Below are 22,369 nucleotides of genomic sequence, written 5' to 3' on the forward strand. Positions count from 1 at the left end.
TGTGGATAGGACCAAACAGGTAGGGCCTGATTACAAGAGGGGTTGAGAGACACTAGATGGGGAGGCCCTGAGTTACTACAGAGAATTTTTCCCAGGTGTCTGGCTGGTGGGTCTTGCCCACTTGCTCAGGGTCTAACTGATTGCCATATTTGGGGTCGGGAAGGAATTTTCTCCTGGGTCAGATTGGCAGAGACCCTGGGGGGTTTTCACCTTCCTCTGCAGCGTGGGACATGGGTCACTTGCAGGTTTCAACTAATGTAAATGGTGGATTCTCCGTAACTTGAAGTCTTTAAACCATGATTTGAAGACGTCATTAACTCAGCCAGAGGTTGGGGGTCTATTACAGGAGTGGGTGGGTGACGTTCTGTAGCCTGCAATATGCAGGAGGTCGGACTAGATGATCACGATGATCCCTTCTGACCTTAAAGTTTATGAGTGCCCCATGCTCCCACTGATTGCAGTTGGACCTGTGGGGGTTCAACACCTCTGAAAAATCAGGCCCTTATTTGTAACTATGCTCCTGCCATGCAAAGACCATGGCTGCAACACAGCTCCATCACATTCAATTCTCTTCTCTACATGTTCTCATACAGCACTCAACACCATAGCATTGGAGCACCTTCCAACAGTGCATTAATCAACATGACTAGCTTCTGTCATGTGGTGCTTGTTCTCCCAGCATCTCCTCAGGAGGAGACGTGCGTGCAGTTAAGTGTCTTGTTGGATTTTTTAACGTTATTGTTTTAAATGTCCATGCTCCTTTGTGCTTATGTTAATGAAGGCAAGATCAAAGAAACATGCCTGGCACTTGGAGCCGAAAATAGGGAAGTTTCTGATGGGGAGTTCACGCTGCAGTCTCAGACCAGCCACTGAGGAAGTTGTGTTTCCCTCACTGATGAGCTTTACTCTTATTGCAGAGTGCTCCATGGGCTGGAGGAGCGGAGTTGCTAACCGGAGTCTTCGTGCCAGAACTTTCCCTTTGCGTTACGCAATTGTAACATGTCAAGAAATGGCACACACAAAGCACATAAGCCTGGGGATGCTCATTTCCCAGTAAAAGTGGTATGTTATTGCTGACTGCAAATCCCAAAATGTAGATGTCATGATGAAACAATAGGAGAATCACTCGCTCCCATCTCTCCCTTAGCAATTCGTAACATTCATGTGAAAAGGGCATGGGGATGCCAGAACAGAGGTTCTTCTACCCCAGTGTCACTCTCCAACAATGATCAGTACCAGAAGCTGCAAGACACCCCTCAACTGGCAAATATGGGATAATCTCCCCACTGTAAAGGTCTCATCCTAACCCCTAATAGTGAGAGATCAGTTTAAAGATGGAAGCAGGAGGTTTTATCTCCTTTCCAAAACTTTTTTAAACATCAACTATTATAACTAGATATTTCTGATATCCATATAAACATCCGGTCTCCCTCTGCTAAATTCTTGCTAAATTCTTGACCACTCTGATGTCCTGTGGCAATGAATTACACAGTCTAATTACATGTTGTGTGAACAAGTATTTCCTTTTATCAATATTGACTTTGCCACCTTCCAGTCTCTTGTGTCTTATTCTTGTGTTATGAGAGAGGGAGAACTGAAGACATTTCCAATTTACCTTCCCTAGGCCAGTCATTATTTTATATACTTTTATCATGTCCCCTCTTATCTATCTCCTCTCCAAGGTAACAATCCCAATCTTTTATCTCTTTGTATGAGAGTTTTTCTAGCCACTAATCATTCTTGTCACCCTTCTTTGAACCCCTCTAGTTCCTCAATATCTTTCTAGAGATGGGGTGGCTAGTGCTGCCCATAGTATCCAGATGAGGCTACTCCATTGATTCACATAAAGGCACTAGTATATTCTCCATATCATTCACCATCCCACTCTTTACACAGCCTAACATTCAGTTTGCTTTTCTGACCTCAGCTGCACATGGAGCAGAGGTTTCACTGAGCTGCCTGCAACGATGTCCAGAGCTTTTTCCTGAGTTGCCAATTCGTTCAGAGCTCTGTAAGGTGTATGAGTGGTTCAAATCATTCCCTCCAATGTACATCACCTGGCATCCTCCTCTCTTCCCTGTGGGGCAGTAGCCTTCCCTGGTCCTTCCATTTGGGCAAGATGAAGTTCGGGGTCACAGCAGCATCACTGCTGATGTGCCATGTGGCCATGCGATCCTCAGCCATTACCCTTCCCTCTCAGTACCACATTAGCGGTGGGGTTTGGCATCCACAGCCATGTATTCTTGATGGAAGAAGGTCACAGCTCAGAGTACAAGTTCCCCCTCCCTGACACAAAGCAAGACTCTCACTTGTGCCTGAGCCCACGCACTGCTCCATATCACCTAATATAGTCAAGTGACAAGCAGCCTCCACTTCAGCCTTGGTGATGCAGAGACCATGTGCTTCTGAGTGCTGAAACCTCTTGAAAAACCTGATAAACCACTTATGTGGCATCCGACTATGGGCACAGAGGAGGCCCTAATACTCTCCATTAGCTGAACAGAAGTACAAAAAGCTGTTTCCCTGAGTCCCCGCTAGCAAATCATCTGCCCTGCAGGGCACTCAGAACAGTCCCCAAGAACCTCCAATACACTCACTCCTGAGCTTCCCCCAAGAGAGGAGGAGCTGAAATCAGAAAATCCCTAGGAAGCTGTTAATAAAGCATTTCCCGCAGAAAGGATCTGAGAGAACTGGCCTCTCCAGCAGTCATATTAACCCACAAACCCTTTGTTACCATGGAAGGCCGGTTGCAGGCACTCACCCTGCCCTGTGTCCTCCAGCTCTCTCGGAATAGGAGAGTTGAGATTCGAAGGTTAGAACCCCAGCGAATGCAGAGCTAAGGTCCCTCACACCCCCACTTTACAAGAGCGTTAGCTAATACCAGCAAGCAAAACACAAACGTTAGAGAACCAGGAAACAAAGAGCTAAGGTGACATTTCCCACACAACCTCAACTCTGCCCCTATATCCATGTCCAATGGAATGGTACAGCAGGACTCTGATTCACACAGTTCAATGGGCAATCGGTGTAGCCAGTTCACCTCCACTGGCCATGGGGTACTTGCTACTGTTTCACAGGCATCACCAGAGACCCTCTGACCTGCCTCAAAAGAGGCTCACAATACAGAACAGGATTTCCCAATATTGTCTTTTCTGGAATTGCCACAGGAGTGTTCTCAAATTCCAAAGGGGAGAAGCAGCAGGAGAGGTGACAGCATACGGCAGCGAACTTTGTAACAGCATGGCCTGTGGGGTATGAGAGAGAATGAGGGATGGACAGCCTATAACCACTCCTCCACCTGTGCATCCACATAGGGAAGCGCAGGTCTCAGTGTCACAGGTATGTTGGCAATCAAGAAGAGTGATGGGTGTGCGGCTGTGGTTAGCTAAAGCAGTTCTGGCTGCCAGGGTCCAGGCTACAGCACAGCTCCAACTGATTTTAAAGTCTCTTCAGCTGGGCTGTGACGGGCACACACTCAGGGCGAGTCACATCCACTGCTCGTGCTGCTGCAGCTACATGCTATTTTTATTGTGCCAGCCCGATGAGAGCTAGTGCTGGTATGTTTCCTCCAGCTGGGAATCACACCCCCAGCTTCAAGTGCAGCCATGGCCATTAACAGTCAAAAAAGAGGATCAAGGACACTAGAAGAGAAGAAATGTTACAACAAGAATGGCAGGCAGGTACCCCCATCGCAAAGTAAGGGAGAATGTTCAGATTCCAAAGAGCAAACACCTGGCAGTGTGACCAGGTAACATCTACACCATCTCCATCACAACCACCCTTGAGGGGCTGTGCCTGCAGCTGCAACACAACACTGCTAAGCAAAACCCAGCTCTGTTTCTTAATATGACTGACAGTGCTGGTGTGCTGAAAGAAGTAGCATGCTTCACTGACAATGAAGAACTTGAGGAACAGCAAATACAGGATTCAGGTGGTGAATTCACCTAAGCAGCCCCCTGGAGAAGGAAGCCCTGGAGGCTCGGATGCAGTCACTAGCGTTAGCCCGTAGCTATTCATTAGTCTGTGGTTATTTTTAGCTTATGTGTTTTATTCTCCTTTGAACAAAAGAAAAATGGGGTGGGGTGGAAAGATGTAACAGTGACCCCTGGAGACAATGGATACAGACCCTGTCATGGGAAAGGATACTAACCTTGTCATCCCAACCCCATCATGCGACTGAGACTAGGCAATAAAGTACAGTCTCTTTCCAGCTCCTCTCTGTCAGACTGTTATTACAGTGCATACAATCTTTGAGGTGAAAGAGATGGCCATGGCTTGGACTACTGGAGAGGAATGAGTCAGTTATGGCAGTATAACAGAGGAAGACCTGGCAGGCTTGGCAAAGGTGTGGATGAGGGAGGAGACAACTCATGTGACCCCAAAGTGCAAGCCGGGGGATCCAGAAGATGGTGGAGTTACAGAGTGATGGAGGGAAGGGGTGTGTTTGGATGAGTGAAGAGGAGCTCAGTTTGACGTGCTGGCAGCAGACACCCTGGAGGAGAGATCCCTGAGGCAGGCAGACATGCAAGACAGCAAAGACAGGGCCAGTCAGGATGTAGCAGTAGATGTAATCCATGACAGAGGAGGAGATCATCCCATGGGTTGGTCTAGCAGGAGAAGAGCTGGCAAACCTCACAGAATTTGCAACATCTCACAGAAAAGAGCTGCCTTGGATGAGCTTCAATGTACACCGTCCTCTCAGAGCTTGTTCATTTCAGCACAGCATGACAATGTCAAGTCAAGGCCTTGTAGTGTGGACACCTTATTAGACCCACGCTGTGAGGCCAGGTGATGGAGCACAAATTCCATTTAACATCAGCTGATTAGAAAACTGAATGTTGTCAAAGGATTTCGTAAAAATGCTCCACAGCAAATATAATTAATGTCTGTTATCTGTACTGTAGCAAGAGCACTTCCTATTTTATGGCATTTACACCATGGGCAGAATGAAGAGGAGCAGTTAATTCAGAACCAACTTCTCTGATCTTTGGGTCAGAAGTGGATTAGACTTTGGCTCCAGTTTTCTCATTACAGCCAAGCTCTGCTCAGAGGGAATCTATTTGAGATGGTGCTGATGTCAGTGCTGGAGCCTGGAAAACACTGACACTAAGGCCCTGTCCAGACCAAGGGAAATATTTTTGTTTTTGTTTTAAAACTCATGACAGTCAATTAACACATTCTAACCACCACCTAGTACCCAGTGTAGACGAGTTTAACACCTTTAGGAATGCCTTCGCTAGCATAGTTCCAATAGCGTTACTATGACCAGCTAACGTCCCAGACATGATTGTCTTTATCTACACTAGGTGCGAGATGGCATTTATCCACTTGTTCGTTAGGGAGCATGTTTTCTAAGAGGATGCGTTTTCCAGTGTAGACAAAGCCCTAAGGATGGCAGGACATGACTGGTGCCAGACACCATTCAGCTCAGGAGCAAGCAGCACAAAGCCAAGTGGCAGGCAGCGAAGCTCAGGAGCAGTGTTGCTGTGGATTTTTGTGGCACGGCAGGGATTAATGCAGCAGCTTGATGGTAAGAGAAGTGATATGGCCCATGGGGGCTGTGCAGTCAGCTTAAAGAAGGGTCCAGGGGACTGTACTGGGATAACTGCAGATGACTCCAGGATACAGAACCTCAATTCTTCGAGTGCTTGTTCATGACAATTCCAATCAGGTGTGCACGCGTGCGGGTGCACGGCAGCCGAAAGATTTTTCCCCTAGCAGTATCCATTGGGTCAGTCTGGGCGCCCACTGGAGTGGCACCATCATGGTACTCAGTATAGGTCCCTACCAGCCCACCACCCCCTCAGTTCCTTCTTACCGCCAGTGACGGTTAGCTGGAACTTCCCTTTGCTCTTGTCATGAGAAGCGCATTTGGCAGTCTGTATATAGTTCTCATTAGTTCCATAGTTAGTGTTAAGTAGTTAGTAGGTACTTTATTTAGTTCTTAAGTTTCCTTTGGAGGGGCTTCCCCTCAAGCGCTATCCCAGTGCAAGGGCATGCTGTGGTCTCCTGGTTTCAAAGCCTGTGAGGTCTGAGGCAAGTGTATGCCCAGACGCGATCCTCACACTTTGTGTTTGAAGTGTTTGGAGGAGAGCTGTCAAAAGGATCGCTGTAGGATCTGCAGGGGGGTTCACCCCAGGATACTGAAAGATAGAGATCAGCGCCTGAAGATCCTCCTACTGGAAGCAGCACTCCAGCTCCAATGGAACCCCCATGCCAAGTAGGGATTTCCCTACACTGCCCCTAGTGGGGGTGTACACTCCCCTTGAATTTCCCCATCACTCCCCCTCAGTTTTGTGAACTAGTTACATGCAGTGTTGCCAATTTAGTGATTGTTTGGACATTTGAATTGAAATAGAAACATTAAGTCACACTTTAAAAGCATATAAAGAGTATGATAAAATACATGTATCTGAAAAAAGTATAATAGATTTGAAAAGTATGAACATAGACTAGCTGCCTTATACAGATGTTGTTTTTTATGACAATGGCAGTGCATTCATTTTGGTGATGTTGGCCAACCTAATAATTTCAAATTATGATTTGTAAGCAAAGTCTAAATGTGCTCTCCCTGACAGCTAGTGATGAGCTGGAGGCTGGGGGGAAAGGCTTCAGGACCAGATTTTATTTACATTCACACCTAATCTACCTAAGTATCCAGCAAACAGAACTGTGTTGCCCAAGTGATAGATTTTTGGCTGGGGTTGGGTTACAAATCACTTGAATGCGGTGTGTGTGTGTGTGAAATGAAACGTTGTTATTCTTATTGTATGAGTAAAGGGCAGTAGAACTGTACTTAGCCTGTGCTGATTGAGGGCATCAAGAGAGAGGGTGGGGACAAGTGTTTTGCTTGATGGTCTGCCTGAGTCACAAGTACTATTTGACCTGCCCCTCTCCACTGTTTAAAGACAGAGCTGATTAGGCTCCATAGATCAGGGGTGTGCAAACTATGGCCCAGGGGCTGCATCCAGCTCTTCAGACATTTTAATCCAGCCCTCGACCTCCTTCTGGAGAGCGGGGTCGGGGACTTGTTCTGCACAGCTCCCGGAAGCAGTGGCACATCCCCCCTCCGGCTCCTACGCGTAAGGACAGCCAGGGGGCTCCGCATGCTGCCACAAGCGCTGCTTCCACAACTCCCATTGGCCAGCAAACAGGGCCAATGGGAGGTGAAGAGGTGGTGCCTGCAGACGGGGAAGTGCGCAGAGCCACCTGGCTGCGCCTCCGCATAGGAGCTGGAGAAGGGACATGCTGCTGCTTCCAGGAGCTGCCTGAGGTAAATGCCGCCCAGAGCCTGCACCCCTGACCCTCTCCCATGCCCCAGCCCTGATCCCCCTCCTGCTCTCCAAACTCCTCAGTCCCACCCTCCTGCAACCCAGAGCCCTCACTCCCCACCCACACCTCCACTCCCTACCCCAGCCCGGAGCCCCCTCCCACACCCTGAACTCCTAACATCTGGCCCCACCCCAGAGCCCATACCCCCAGACAGAGCCCTCCCTCTGCCCCACACCCCAATCCCCAATCTTGTGAGCATTCATGGCTCACCATACAATTTCCATACCCAAATTTACCCACCCCGCCATAGATAGTCATTTGTTTTGTTAAGTTACCACTACAGCTGAAATCACTGATAATCAGGTCTAAGTGCTTAGACCCTGCTGTGGGACAGTGTTTCTGACGAAGAGATGGCCCAGTCTGCACTAGCAGCGAGGTTCCCCCACTGAGAGCTCAGCTGAAATCACTGAGAGCTGGGTGGAACCTCAAGAGACCAACTCCCAGAGGTCACAGTGGCAGGTGGCAGCAGAAGGTGACAGCGCAGGGCCATTGGCAACAGAGCAATGGAGTGAATGGTGGCACAACGAACAACAGTGGCCAGAGTGAACAGTGAGCAGCTGGAGGAACGAGCAAGGTGCCTTCTTGCCCCTCACTGGGAGGTGAATTCATGTGAAAGCACCTCTGAACTCTGAGTCTCCACTGACCAAGGACAACACTGGTGAGTGTTAATGAGGCTGTTAAGAATGCTGGAGACACAACACAGTTCATGCGACCAAACATGGCTGTGGCATCATACTTTCTATTTAAGCAAGAGATGCCACACACTACAAACTGGAGGCCAATGTTAAGTGCATTGTCACTTGTTCATCCTGAAGTTGAACACTGGTTCCAGACAAGACCAGCAAATGCTCACTATCTTTCTGCAAGAAACTCAACTGACTGGCTAGAAGCATGTGGTGCAACAGTGAAAGATTCAACAGTTGAAAAAGTGAAGAACTCTCTTACCACATTTAAAAAATGTACATATATGGCTGATGAATGCACTGATCCAAATGGACATCAAGTATTAAGTCATTGTGTACGTTATCTTGATGTCAGTGGTAGGCCAATAGATGCATTTCTAGATGTTCAAGTTATAGAAGACACATCAGCTGCATCTGTGACAACCCACATCTTAGGCCTGGTCTACACTAAGGGCGGGGGTCAAACTAGGGTACGCAAGTTCAGCTACGCGAATAGCGTAGCTGAACTCAAAGTACCCTAGTTCGACTTACTTACCCGTCCAGACGCGGCGGGGTCGAACTCCGTGGCTCCAAGGTCGACTCCGCCACCGCCATTCGCAGTGGTGGAGTTCCGGAGTCGACCGGAGCGCGCGGGGAGTTCGAACTATTGCGTCTTGATTAGACACGATAGTTCAAACTCGGAGAAGTCGAACTCACCGCGTCGACCCACGCGGTGAGTATGGACCTGCCCTAAGAAGAGTTAAATGCTTGTCAACTGGACCCCAAACAGGTGGCTGCTTGTGCATTTGATGGAGCTGCAAACTTCTCTGGAAGACATGGTAGAGGACAAGCTTTGCTCAGAGAAAAGTGTAACCCTAATCTCTCCTATACACACTGCAGAGGCCATCTACTCCAACTAGCACTAGTACGAGCTGCAGACTCTTCAACAGACATTTAAAAAGCTATAAATTTAATGGCTTCATTGTATTCTTTTTTCAGCAAGAGTCCAAAAAGATTGAATATCTTGGAAAATGTAGACGATACACTGGGACTGAAGTTCAAATTAGTCCAGCCTGGGAAAACCCTCTGGCTTTCTCATGAGCGATGTGTGCCTGTTGTCTTAATATTACTCCAGCCATTATTACTGGCTTTGGAAAGTATCTACCAAGATGGGATGGATTTAAGTAGTGAGGCTGGTGAATTACTTTTGCTACTACGTTCAGAGAAGACTATTGCCATTCTCTCTCTTGTAAGTCTACTGTTGAAACCACTTGGGTCATTAAACAATGCCATCCAGGCACCTGCTACAACAGTATTAGATCTTTGTCCAGCAACAGAAGCTACATTTGGATCTATCAGAGAGCTATCCATTGAAAAAGTACTGGAAGAAGCAAAGACTTCAGTCCAGAAGTTGACTAATGAAGGCATTTATATTGAATCCTTAAGTGAAGAGGACAAGAAGTGTTTGTTAAGACAACTGAAAAAGTACATAGACCTGATTCTTAAAAATCTACAACAGCGACTTCTAGATTCTACTCAGCCTCTACGTAGCTTTTACAGATCCCTGTCCTATAAAACACCAACAGTTGAGCAGAGTGAGGCACTACCAGCAATGGGGCTGCAATGTACTCAGGGCAGAATAGAGAATTTGGACACAGAGTGGAATATCATATGATGAATGAATGAAGATTTGACTTCAACTTCTTTTTTATCATCACTAGTGGCTCGAACCAATCTTTGTGCTATGTTTCCTGGGATGAAAGAAGTAGGAATTAATCTCTTGCTACTCCTAGTCACAACAGCTACAGTTGAATGCTCTTTTTCATCATTGAATAGAATTTTGTGTTCTGAAAGAAGTCACCTTCTGCCTGATCACATGAATGAACTAATGAGCATATCAACTGAAGGAATGGAAGTACCAGACACATGAGAGGACAGCAAAGTTGAACGCGTTGCATTCATGAAGTTCATTAAGAGAGTTGTGCAAAATGTATAACAAGAAACCAAGAAGGATGTAGATGTAGTGCTTCATAGAAGGCTTGAGTAGCCAACTTTAATTTGTGCGATGATTTTAAAACATGAGTTAAATCTAATAAAATGGTCATGAAACATTTTTCAGTTTTTACTATAGTGCCATACAGCCCACCTTCACCCTCACGGTCTCACCCCTCATCAGCCCTGACCTCTTCCCCCTCCCCCCCATAAATTTGAAACCCCCCCGATTTCAATTCCTGGAGAAAACACTGGTGCAGAGTACCTCCTCCTCAGTACGCAGTGCCCCGGCACCGTTGGCATGGAGATCGGTGCCAAGTAAAGACAAGGATTCTTGGCACCGCCATGGCTCCACTTGTGGCTCACTGCCGCAGGCAGGCACTGGTCTCAATCGCCGGTACCACAGAAGAAGAGAGGCCAGAGAGGGGTCGTTCCCCATCCCCCCCGGCTAGACCCAAGGAGCTGGCCATTATGAGACCTGAGTCGGGCCACACTACTTCGGCCTCACTGCCACAGATGGTCACGTCGACTCTTGCCCCCATGGTAGGGCGGTTGAGAATGGACCCTTCTCACTCGCCGAGGCCGAGCCAGCAACTACACCTCCCATCGACTGCAGAGGTGTTTGAAGCAGCACGGGATCTACTCCAGCTCACGGCACCATTCTCCCTACCTAGATGGGAGAGGTCATCAGTACCAGTTGCTCTCCCAGCACCATCAAGGGGAAAGCCCACAATGATGGCCCGGCGGTCTCCATCCCCAGCACACCACAGGGTCAGCAGCCTCATCAGTCCCTGAGCCATCGGCACAGACATGCCATGCCTCGAAGTACTGCTCCTCCATGGTCCTCCTTTTCTGAGACCTCAGAGTTGGCCTCCTGTCAATCTCATAGGAGCAGAAGTAGACGGTGCAGGTCATCATGAGACCAGCACCCTTACCCGGCACAGTGGCCCACGCAGTGGCAGCCCCCGGCACAGTGTCCCTTTTAGACTCCCTGGGCCTTTCACCAAGGCCAAGGGCAGAGCCAAGGGTCGCATTCCAGGGAGGTGGCGGCCTCGGCCACTTTTGTACTGCCTCTGGCACCGTCAGCATCGGCAGGATCGGGGGTAGCTCCATTGTTCCCTGATGCCACTATTCCAACCCCTGCAGCACCGGCATCGTCTATGCCAGCCCCAGTGGTTTCAGCACTGACATCCTCAGCACCGACAGCCTTAGCACCGATGTATACACCTCCGGCACCGAGGGCCACGGCACCATTCACATCGGCTCTAGCCCACGATCCCCAAGCACCGCAGGACTCCTTGGGTGTGGAGAGAAGAGAGCAGCCACTCCTTGCAGGGGTCTCCTCCTCTTCCTCTCCAGATGAAGCGCTGCTGGGCACTTTGGTAGCCCCGGCTCTGGAGGACTACAGGGTCCTAGAGCAATTGCTGACGAGGGTTGCCCAGGGCCTGGGCATTCGGACAGAGGAGGTAGTGGAGGGCGCAGTGGTGGATATCCTTGCCCCCTCTGGACCTGCTCATATTGCCCTACCCCTCATAAAGACCATTACAAACACCACCAAAACCGTGTGGCAGACCCCGGCTTTGTTGCCTCCTAAGGCTAAGCACAATGAAAGACGCTATTTTGTGCCATCGAGGGGCTACAAGAACTTCTATACCCATCCTCCACCAGATTCTTTGGTTGTGGATGCTGCTGACCAATGCAAGTGCCAGGGCTACCAAGGCCCCTCCCCAAAGAATCGGGAGGTGAAATGACTCAACCTTTTTGGGAGAAAGGTCTACTCCACTGGCAGCTTGCAGCTCTGCATTTCTAATCAGCAGGCCATTGTCAGCAGGCATTGCTACAATACATGCGGGGCAATAGCAAAGTTCACAGAGCTGCTGCTGCTGGACTCCCATGCCAAATTGTCAGCCCTGGTGGAGGAGGGCAAGCTCATTTTCTGAGCTTCATCACAGGCCACTCTGGATGGGGCTGATGCGACCATTCGGGTGATGTCTACCGGAATTGCGATGAGAAGGGGCTCTTGGCTGCAGGTATCAGGTCTGCCATACGAGGTCCAGAAGACCATACAGGATCTCCCCTTTGAGGGTCTGACTCTATTTTCCGAAAAGACGCATAAAAGACTACATAGCCTAAATGACTCGAGAGCCACCCTCAAAGGGCTGAGCCTCCATACCCCCGCCACACAGCAGAGGCATTTTACTCCGCAACTTCCTCCACGGCTCTATCAACCGCAGAACTGGCAGGATGGCTCATGGAGGAGAACAGGAGTGGAAAGAAGAGGCTGCACCTGTCCTCAGGCCAGGGCTCTGGCCCGTCCAAACCTTCATCTGGCTAGTAGCAGGCCATTTGAAGGTGTGAAAGAGGATGGCGCACCAGCACTTGGACTGGATCCAACCTGCCTTACCTTCTCATCCTGACTATCCCCTTTCTGCCCTGTGTGGGTTTGTATCACATTGGACCGCTGGGTGCTCCGCACGATAGAGAGGGGATACTCCCTCCAATTCTCTGCCCTCCTGCCCTTCCACCCCCACTTCTCCATCCCGCTTCAGGGACCCTTCTCACGAGCAAATCCTCAAACAAGAGGTGCACTCGCTCCTATCGCTAGGGCCAGTGGAAGAGGTTCCTCAGGAGCAGAAGGGCAAGGGTTTCTATTCCCTGTATTTCTGATACCGAAAGCCAAAGGCAGGCTCAGACCCATCCTAGACCTGTGGGAGCTCAACAAGTTCATGAGGAAATGGAAGCTCCACATGGTCTCTTTGGCTTCCATCATCCCTTCCTTGGATCCAGCGGACTGGTATGCCATCCTCAACTTGAAGGATGAGTACTTTCATATAGCAATTACACCGTCCCACAGATGGTACCTCAGGTTTGTGGTGAGCAACAAACACTACCAGTTCACAGTCCTCCCATTCGGCCTGTCAGCGGTGCCTTGTGTGTTCACCAAGTACATGGCAGTTGTGGCCACGTTCCTACGCAGGCACCTGGTACAGGTGTTCCCATACCTTGACGACTGGCTGATCAAGGGCTGCTCCAGGGCTCAAGTGGAGGCACAAGCAGACTTCATAAGAATGACGTTTGACGAACTGGGTCTTATCCTGAACTTATCCTGGGGAAATTGACTCTGTCCCCAGTTCAGCAGATAGAGTTCATAGGGGTGGTGCTGGACTCGACACAGGCCAGGGCATACCTCCCGGAAGCGAGGTTCTGGGCCCTGGGTGACATCATTCAAAAGTCTCAGAGAGTTTCCCACTACCACAGCAAGGAATTGCCTGAAACTTCTAGGACACATGGCCTCTTGTACCTATGTGGTGCAACATGCCAGGCTCAGACTCCGGCCTCTCCAATTGTGGCTAGCCTCGGTGTATTGGCCAGCTCAGGACAGTTTGGAAAGAGTCGTCACTCTGCCTTGCCCAGTCCTCGACTCCCTCCAGTGGTGGCTTGACCCACAGGTAGTGTGTGAAGGGGTCCCCTTCACCGGTTCTCAGCCATCCCTCTCGCCAGTGACGGACGCATCAGCCTTGGGCTGGGGAGCACATCTGGGAGACCTCAGGACACAAAGCCTCTGGTCTCAGGCGGAACTAGCTCTCCACATCAATGTCAGAGGGCTGAGAGAGGTGTGTCTGGCATGCCAGACTTTCCAAGCCCACTTGACAGGGAGATGTGCATCAGTCATGACAGACAACACCACGGCGATGTTCTATATCAACAAACGGGGGCGGGGGTGCACTCTCCTCTCCCCTGTGCCAGGAAGCCATCACACTATGGGACTTTTGTGTAGCTCATTTGATGCATCTGCAAACATCGTACCTCCCAGGAGTACAGAATGAGTTGGTGGACCATCTCAGCAAGTCTTTTCATGGCCATGAGTGGTGCCTACACCCGGACATCACAAACTCCAACTTCCAATGATAGGGTTTTCCCCAGATGGACCTGTTCAACAAGCGACACAACAGGAAGTGCCAGCAGTTTTGCTCCTTCCTGAATCACAGCCCAGGCTCCTTTGCAGACGTGTTCCTATTCCCATGGGGAGGCCATCTCCTATATGCGTTTCTGCCTATCCCTCTCGTTCACAAGGTGCTCCTCAATATATGCAGGGATGAAGCTTCAGTGATATTGATAACTCCTGGCCCCACCGACACTAGTACACATCTCTCCTGGAAATATCCGTGGAAGCCTCAGTTACCTTGCCGTTCCTCCCGGACTTAATAACTCAGTATCATGGCAGTCTCCAGCACCCAAACCCTCGAGTTGTTGCACCTCTCCTGCTCAGACCTGGTTAGACAAGTCCTCCTGGGCAGTAGGAAACCCTCCACCAAGGCTACCTATCTTGCCAAGTGGAAAAGATTCTCAATCTGGTTGGCACAGCATCACTCGTCCCCGACACTCGCCTCTATACCACCCATACTAGGCTACCTTCTCCACTTCAATCAGCAGGGACTGTGCATGTCATCAATAAGGGTTCACTTGGCCACCATCTCTGCTTTCCATCCAGGCTCAGAGGGCCGGTTGGTGTTTGCCAACCCTATGGTCAGCCGTTTCCTGAAAGGTCTCGACAGGCTATATCCGCACATCCAGCAACTGGCCCCGAACTAGGACCTCAATCTGGTCCTTTCCAAACTGATGGGTTCGCCCTTCGAACAACTGTCGACTTGTTCCCTGCTCCACCTGTCATACAAGGTGGCGTTTCTGATAGCAATAACCTCAGCCAGGAGGTTTCTGAGCTCAAGGCCCTAACATCAGAGCCCCCTTACACTGTGTTCTATAAGGACAAGTTTCAGCTCAGGCCACATCCAGCTTTCCTCCTAAGGTTGTCTCCCGGTTTCACATCAACCAGGACATCTTCCTCCCAGTGTTCTATCCTAAGCCACACTCGAGTGGCAAAGAGCAGAGGCTTCACTAATTGGATATCCGCAGAGCACTAGCCTTTTACACTGAAAGAACAAAACCATTTAGGAAGTCCATTCAACTGTTTGTGGCTGTGGCAGACAGGATGAAGGGTCTTCCAGTCTCCCCCCAACGCATTTCCTTGTGGATCACGTCCTGCATCCGTGAATGCTATAACCTGGCAGAGGTGCCTGCCCCTCCGCTCACTGCACACTCCACCAGGACACAAGCTTCTTCAGCAGCATTCCTGGAGCAAGTTCCGACCCAGGAAATATGCAGAGCGGCGACATGGTCCTCCATACATACTTTCACCGCACATTATGCAATTACCCAGCAGGCCAGAGACAATGCAGTAGAGCTGTGCTCCAATCAGTGGAAGACTCCGACTCCACCTCCAGAACTTAGGCTTGGGAGTAACCTGATTGGAATTGACATGTACAAGCACTCGAAGAAGAAAAAATGGTTACTCACCTTCTCATAACTGTTGTTCTTTGAGATGTGTTGTTCATGTCCATTCCAATACCCCCCTCCTACCCCTCCGCCGGAGTAGCCGGCAGAAGGAACTGAGGGGGTGGTGGGTTGGTAGGGCCCTATATTGAGTGCCATGATGGCGCTACTCCGGGGGGCGCCCGGACCAACCCGATGGATACTGCTATGGGAAAAATCTTCCAGCCAACGTGCACGTGTGCATGCACACACCTGATTGGAATGGACATGAACAACACATCTCAAAGAACAACAGTTACGAAAAGGTGAGTAACCGTTGTTGTTTTTTGCGAAGCTTGTGTCCAGAAGAGTATCTTGACCAATTCCTTAACATTACAAGGCTGTGCTTCCAGCTACAGCTGCACATCTGCAAGGAAATCTAGAAGAGGAAGGCAGGTGCCAGCCTTGGGAAATGCTGGAACACCTGGCAGTTCCAACTTCCCATCACAGTCAGTGGATGTATTACATTACCAGCCAAGTATGTGGTATGAGTGACAGCTATGCTACGCTCTGTACATTTGGCTATGCTCAGGCAGGAATAACCCCTGCTCAGAAATACGGTACTCCTCTTTGCTGGTGTAGTAACAACAGTGTACAAGAGATGGTTTCAGAGAGCAGAAGCAGGTCACAACTAGCTGGCCCAGGCCATCACAATGCTATACAGGTGGGAAGTTTGGGCTTTTTCCAAGCTTCTGGGGGAACTGGAGCAGGAAACTGAATCCACATGAACCTGCAGCTCTCTATTCTCCTGGCAGTGGGGCCTCAACTCAATCTCTTTATTCATCAAGATCTGTACTGTAATTACCCCCCTGCACATTGACGTCATTGTTCAGATGTAAAATCCCAACTGGGCCCTGAAATCAAGATCACAGGATGTTGGGCCGTGAAATGTGTTAATAAGGAAACATGCAACCTCCAGCCCAATACTGCATTTCATGGAAAACACTTCAGATTAAGTGACAAAAATAGATATGGACTGAAAGGAACTGGTGATGGTCAGGAACAGATGCAATGCTCCAACTCGGCAGCCAGCAAAACAACTCATCAAAAGCATTGTTCCAGCAGGGCAGATGGAGCTAACAAATGGCCAGATCTACTGTATGTATGTTTCACCGTAAACAAAATTCCACCCGCTGCCCAGTGCGGTTCACAAAGCCTACCTGGCATGTCTGTTTTTCATTTACATAACGACTTACTAACTGTGCCACTTAGAAGCCGAGGCTCATTGCTAAACTGAACAGATGTCATCATGCTCTCTGTCATACACATTCAGCATTCCCAGTTGCCGTTTATAGCTAAGAGTGATCTGTGCTCACTGCTTAGCTGATTTGGAAACATTTGCCTGAGGTCAGCCTACCAAAAAAAAAAAAATAGAACTTACATTACCTCACACGGCACTTTGAAGACCACCTGTTCTTCCAGGGAGCCCTGAAGCAAGCTTCCTCCTGCCTCCTCTCTCAGCTGAGACACATCCAGACACGGGGCCACTTGATTCAGAGATGAGGTAGTATGCTGAAGGGGCTGCTTGGTGTTCAGTTGTACAGAGTCCAGCAAGACTGTTTCTTGGACGTTTTTGCACGAGGAGATGCAAGAAGTCCCTGATGCATTTCCCATTAGGAGGGAGTGCCGCATCTCAGAGCTCGGTTCCAGGGTCCTGCTAGGAGGCTCAACTTTCTTCTTGTTCAAATTCCCATGCGGTTTACTTTCCTTTTTGGTTACCTTAGTACCTATGGCCTCATTCCCCTCTAGTTCCCGTTCCACAGGTTGGCCTTTCTGCTCCTCTCCTGCTACAGCCCCTACTAGGAACACCTCAGATGCTGGTGGAGGAGTCTCTCTTTGCCTGTTAATGTTCACAGCCGGAGACTGCAGCTGAGTCCCATTCTCGGCTTCTTCTGGAGTTTGTGGCATCTTCTCTTCCATTACATGTTTTGCTCCACTCTCAAGATACATCTCTGTCAAGGGGAAGTAAGAGTCACCCCTGGAAAGTGGGGAACATGGCTGAGGTTTGCCAGTTTCAGCATCCTGACTGCTGGGCGTTCCAAGTTCTTTGACTTCTGGAACATCTCCCACCAGCTGGCTGATTGCAGCTACTGACTGCATGCTCCCCGGCAGGGCAACAGAAGGGGCATTTCTTTGACTTTGGGAGAGATTTTGGCTCTCTATCAGCCCATTTTCTTGACTTGAAACTTCCTGTTTTGCTGCCATAACAGCAGCAGGCTCCTCCCCTTTCTTTTTCTTCTTTTTAGCAAAGGACTCTCTGGTGGTGGGCTTGGTAGTTATTTCTTCCACTGTCTCATAGATGTATGTGAAAAAGCTATTTCCATTTTCCTCCCCGCTTTCCATAGAGGAGTCTCCATTGGTGGTCACCTCTGCATCTTGAGGCCTTGTTAGGAAGTTGTTTGAAAATCCAGCGGTTGCATTTAAGGACGGCTCCTTGGGCTCTGCAACATCTTCCCGTAATCTTGACTTAGGATCCACAACATGCACCTTTGCTACATCTTCCTTGTCCCATAGGGAGACACCTGAACGCAGGTTCAAATCCCCAGTCAGCCGGCGCTTTCGCTGGAATCTCTCAGGACTTGTCCTCCTCAACTTCTCCACCTCCATGTTTTCTTTCCCTCTTTTTCGGCTCTGCTCTATTTCATGCAACTTGGCTTCAGCCTTTTGCTTGAGTTTGGCAAACCACCTCTGATGTATTTTATACTCCGTCATGGTTCCCACTTCCAGGACACCGGAACAGGACACAATGCCTTTGGTATTCCTAGCAGAGGCCTGGTAAATGGCCGCATCATCCTCTCTGCATCTGGTGACCAAAAACAACATTGTGAGACACACCTGTCCCCAAGGCACTTTTTGCACACGCATGAACACACCCACACACTCACGTGTAGTGAGAACAGTTCAGGAGAAGAGTCCTTTCTACAGCTGGTCAAAGAGTAGCCACCAGGTACAACACTCAGGAAACTGGGGATATTTTGGTATCACCATTATTTTCAAGTCTGTTCGCAGTATAAAAATATTGGTCAGGTGAACAAATGGCTGCTTATGGAGATAGCTCAGGGTATACAGGACTGGTTGACATCTGAGCTTGCAGTTGGTCACTGAGGAATTGTATACATGTATTTAATGTTGAACACAGGTGTTCAGCTGAACCCTGCACAGCAGTCTCGGAGCTTTATGACATCACAAATACTAAAGGGCTCAAATCAGGCAGAGTCTAACCAAACCCCAAGTGCTTGTGAAACTGCCGTGAATTTGTCAAGGTAAAAAGACTAAGAAAAAAACATTCTGAGAAGTGGTGACTGTTTGGCTGAAGTGAGAGTTACGCTGAAACTTTGAGCTTTCCTGGCTGGAGGGTGCTGCCCAAGCACGGGTACCTAGAGGCACTGATTCACCAGCTCCAGTGGTGCAACCATGCATTCCCCCTTCTTGCGCCACAGACACAGGCGAATGCACAGGGGTGAAGCCATAGTTTCATATGCCCAGCTGGGTCTGGAGCACTACAATCAGTGCCGGCCTGCTTTCCCCACACCCAGTGCTCCCAGAGCACTAGCAACAAGAGGATGGATGGCTGCCCCTGGAGCAGGTGGCTTGTCAACAGACTCCCTAACATATGCAAGGCAGCCACAATATGATCCTCAGTTTCCACATGCAGGAGGCATAGGCTGAAATATTGGCACTGGCCTAAACTGGAGAGGATTGTGGTGAAGAAAGAACAGCTGGCACCAAGAATTCCATTGATTCCACCCTGATCGAATGAATCCCCAGGCAGGGTTCTTCTCTCAGGCTCTGACGTGCTCCATCTAACTCTGCTTCTTGAATTTCCTCCCCTAGCCTTCCCTTCTGCCACAGGAAACCAGTCTAATGAGATCACTCCTCCAACTCCACGTCACCTCACATGCCTATGCCCAGTAGCTGTTTGAAACACACCTCAATCAGCTGTAACAAGGGGGGCCTAGCAGGCCAACTCCATTTATGAACCTCACCATGGGAAAGTGGATAAAAGTTCATAAAAGGTTCCGGTCACCTACAACAACCAAATGGCCTCCTGATGTGTCAAGGACTGTTCAAATCATGTCTGGTAAACCAGAGGAGGGTGGGACAGGAAATCTATGAGCCAAACGTAGTGCATTGGAAATTAGGCTTAATAGAAGGGTAAAATAATGAGGGGATGGGCTATTCTACCCATCACTCCCTTTGGGGGAGAGGTTCTTAAAATTAATCAGCTGGCCAGCTGAGAGATGGGTGAACAGGAAAGGAGTGAGCTTCACCATCATGGCTGCCACCCCCACCATCTCCTGGGATCCACCATGACACTGCTGGGCTTTTGTCAGCCTGATCATGACAGATGCCTTCAATAGACTGGACCAGAAGGACCCAGATGGACGTCACCAGCTCCACCGGCTCCAGCTAAATCCTGCACACTGCCTGGTTCCTGCCATCACCCCTTCCCCTCAGTGGCGTAGCCAGGTTCTAACAGCAGACGGAGCAAGCAAACATAAAAAAAGGTGCCCCCCTTGGCTACTCCTCCAGCCACGCCCCTCAGCTCCTCCGGCCACGCTGTGCCCCCTCCCCCCCTTGGCTGGCTCCTCCAGCCACGCTGCGGCCATACTGCGCCCCCCCAGCCACGCCGCCCCTCCCATGGCTGTACAGGGAGGCTGGCAGAGGACGGAGGTCTGAGGGGAGGTGAAGGGGAGGGAAAGGCAGGGGCACAGGGTACATGGGAGGGGTACACGTGGTATGGAGTTTGGGGAGGGGTTACTGGGGATGGGAGTGGGCTGGGGTCCCCGGGGCTCTCTGTGCAGAGGGGGCTGAAGCTGCCCCCGGGACCGAGAGAGCTTGGGAGAAGCTCACCATGTGCAGCACCAGCCCAGGCTCAGCGCTGGCCCTACCCCTTGGGGGGTGGGGGAAGAAGGCAGTGAGCCCCGCCAGGCACGGTCCGAGCGAGCTGCAGCCCGGCTCGCCCGTTCAGCCCGGGAGGGCGCTGCCCTGCCCAGGGCTGCTGGCGGAGCCTGGCTGTGGGCGGGTCGCACTGACAGGCCACAGTGGGAGGGGGGAAGCACTCTCCCCTCCTCGGGGGAGTTTTATTCCGGTGAGCTGTGGGCGGCGCCGAGGCTCCTGCTGGGAGTGACCGGCCGCAGGTCTGCCCGGTGTGGCTGCCATGAGCAGCACAGAGCCGCGGCATCTGCTCCTCCAGCATGCACGGGCTCTGCCGCTGCCTCTGCTTTGCGGCCGTGCTGGTGGGGCTCTCCTGGGCCAGCAGAAGCTGCTGGCAGCGCCGGCCGGCAGGCGCCACTTCCGCACCTGCCGCCCTGAGGGGAAGCGGCTGCTTCCACTGAACCCCGCTAGCTACGCTACTGCTTCCCCTGTGTCTCCTTTTCCTTCCCCATTTTATTTCTTATCCCTCCTATCCCTGTCCTTCTGTCTTCTATCTAACGAGAGTCTAGCTCATCTGGCCAAGACTGTACAAGTGTTAACACTGCTGTGAGTCTATAGCAGAGAGGCAATGCCCTACACCAGAGGTTCTCACCTTGGGGATGTGGGTGTCAGACTTTCTAGATGCGTGCGGTGAGCCAGGCCAGTTTAAGAAAATGGCATTGCAACCTGGCCCACAGGGTCACATCACCACTCAAAGTTGGCCCGTCTGTCCCTCTGTCGTGATGGAGGGGCAGCATAGGTAATGGCGGCTAGGGCTGGAGGTTGCTCAGCTCCCCCAAATCCAAGCCACCCCGCTGCCCGCATGCACAGCCCAGCTCGGCAGGCAAAGCCCACCTCCAGGGGTGCCAGGGCCAGCACAGTGCTAAGCTGCCCAGTGGCAGGATGAGCAGGGAGAGTCCCCAGAGCCCAGTGGTGGGCATCAGTGGGAACCCCACATAGTGCTGTGGGCAGAGTCCATCCAGAGCCCAGCAAACCAGCCCCATCCCTGCTGTGGCAGAGATAAGTCCATCCCTTGCAAGTGCCTGAGAGCACGGGGGGAGGAGAGGAGATGGGGAATGGGCTGCGGAGGATGGAGCCAGCCAGAGCTAGCTGTGGTCACTGGCACAATCACACAGCTCTCTGCACTCCCTGCACCCCCCCCCCAACATCATCAACAGCTCCCAAACCTGTCCCTCCCACAGCTCCCATCCAATCCCCAAATAACACCCGAGCCCATGCTTAAACCCAATTAAAAATAATGCCAAGGTGGGACAGGAATTCAAAAAATGGTTATGAACCCCTGTTCGAAACAGGCAGATGCTGGTACAAGTTTGCCAAGTCTCGGAGTGGCTGATCAGACTGTCTGCTGGGCCTGTGTTTCTCCACCAGTGAGGTTACAAGTACAAGCCAGCCCTACAGAAAGAAGCTACGTTATCTCTCTTTGCTGTTCTTTTTTCTCCTCTTTCGTGTGTTTGTAGTGATTTGTCTTCTAGGAAGTAAGATCAGACTTCAGCCACAACAGCTACGACAGCTCCAGCCATTTCAACAAACTTTTCTTCTCCCACCTCCCCCCAAAGGGCAGTTATTACCATCTTTAATACCATCAGACAGGGATTGGTGTCCTAAAACCTCTCTACCACTAAAGGGAATAAGGAATATCATTAAAATGAAAGCCCTACTTGATAACTTTACCTTTCAAATTTATCTCACTGCCCCCTCTCACCCCCATTTTTTTTCCTGTTTCTTTAATAACAGGTTTAAAAAAGATTTGTGATGGGCTAAGCAGGCGGAGGTCTCTGTATTCCATAACCCTGAGCCTTGTTTAATTGTTTAATGCTGTACAGTGAAAAGGTTGTGTGAACACCTCTGACTCTCGGGGCCAACATATTCCATCAAGATTAACACAACAGACGCTACTACGCAATCTCTCTGCCATCACAGCTCTAGGGCTCCTCTCAGATAGAGATCCATAAGGCTTGCTGCTTCTGCGAGATGAAACGGTTACTTACTGTGACTGTGGTTCTTTGAGACATGATGCAGACATGTTTCCACTTAGCTGTGTGCATGCCCAGCATGCTGGAGCCAGAGAATTTTGC

At 50.3% G+C, this 22,369-nt stretch overlaps 1 protein-coding gene across 2 annotated transcripts in view; it reads right to left on the bottom strand.

Moving 5' to 3' along the window:
* The window catches only part of ALPK3 (alpha kinase 3), an 88,856-nt gene that overhangs the window by 18,138 nt on the left and 48,349 nt on the right, over positions 1-22,369 (bottom strand). For both annotated transcript variants that reach the window (XM_044981077.1, XM_044981076.1), the window contains one exon: positions 16,743-18,159. In XM_044981077.1, the coding sequence (XP_044837012.1) occupies positions 16,743-18,159 (1,417 nt within the window). The remainder of the gene's footprint in view (positions 1-16,742; positions 18,160-22,369) is intronic.

This window comes from Mauremys mutica, chromosome 11, assembly GCF_020497125.1.
Source record: "Mauremys mutica isolate MM-2020 ecotype Southern chromosome 11, ASM2049712v1, whole genome shotgun sequence".
In the NCBI taxonomy this organism is placed as follows: Eukaryota; Metazoa; Chordata; order Testudines; family Geoemydidae; genus Mauremys; species Mauremys mutica.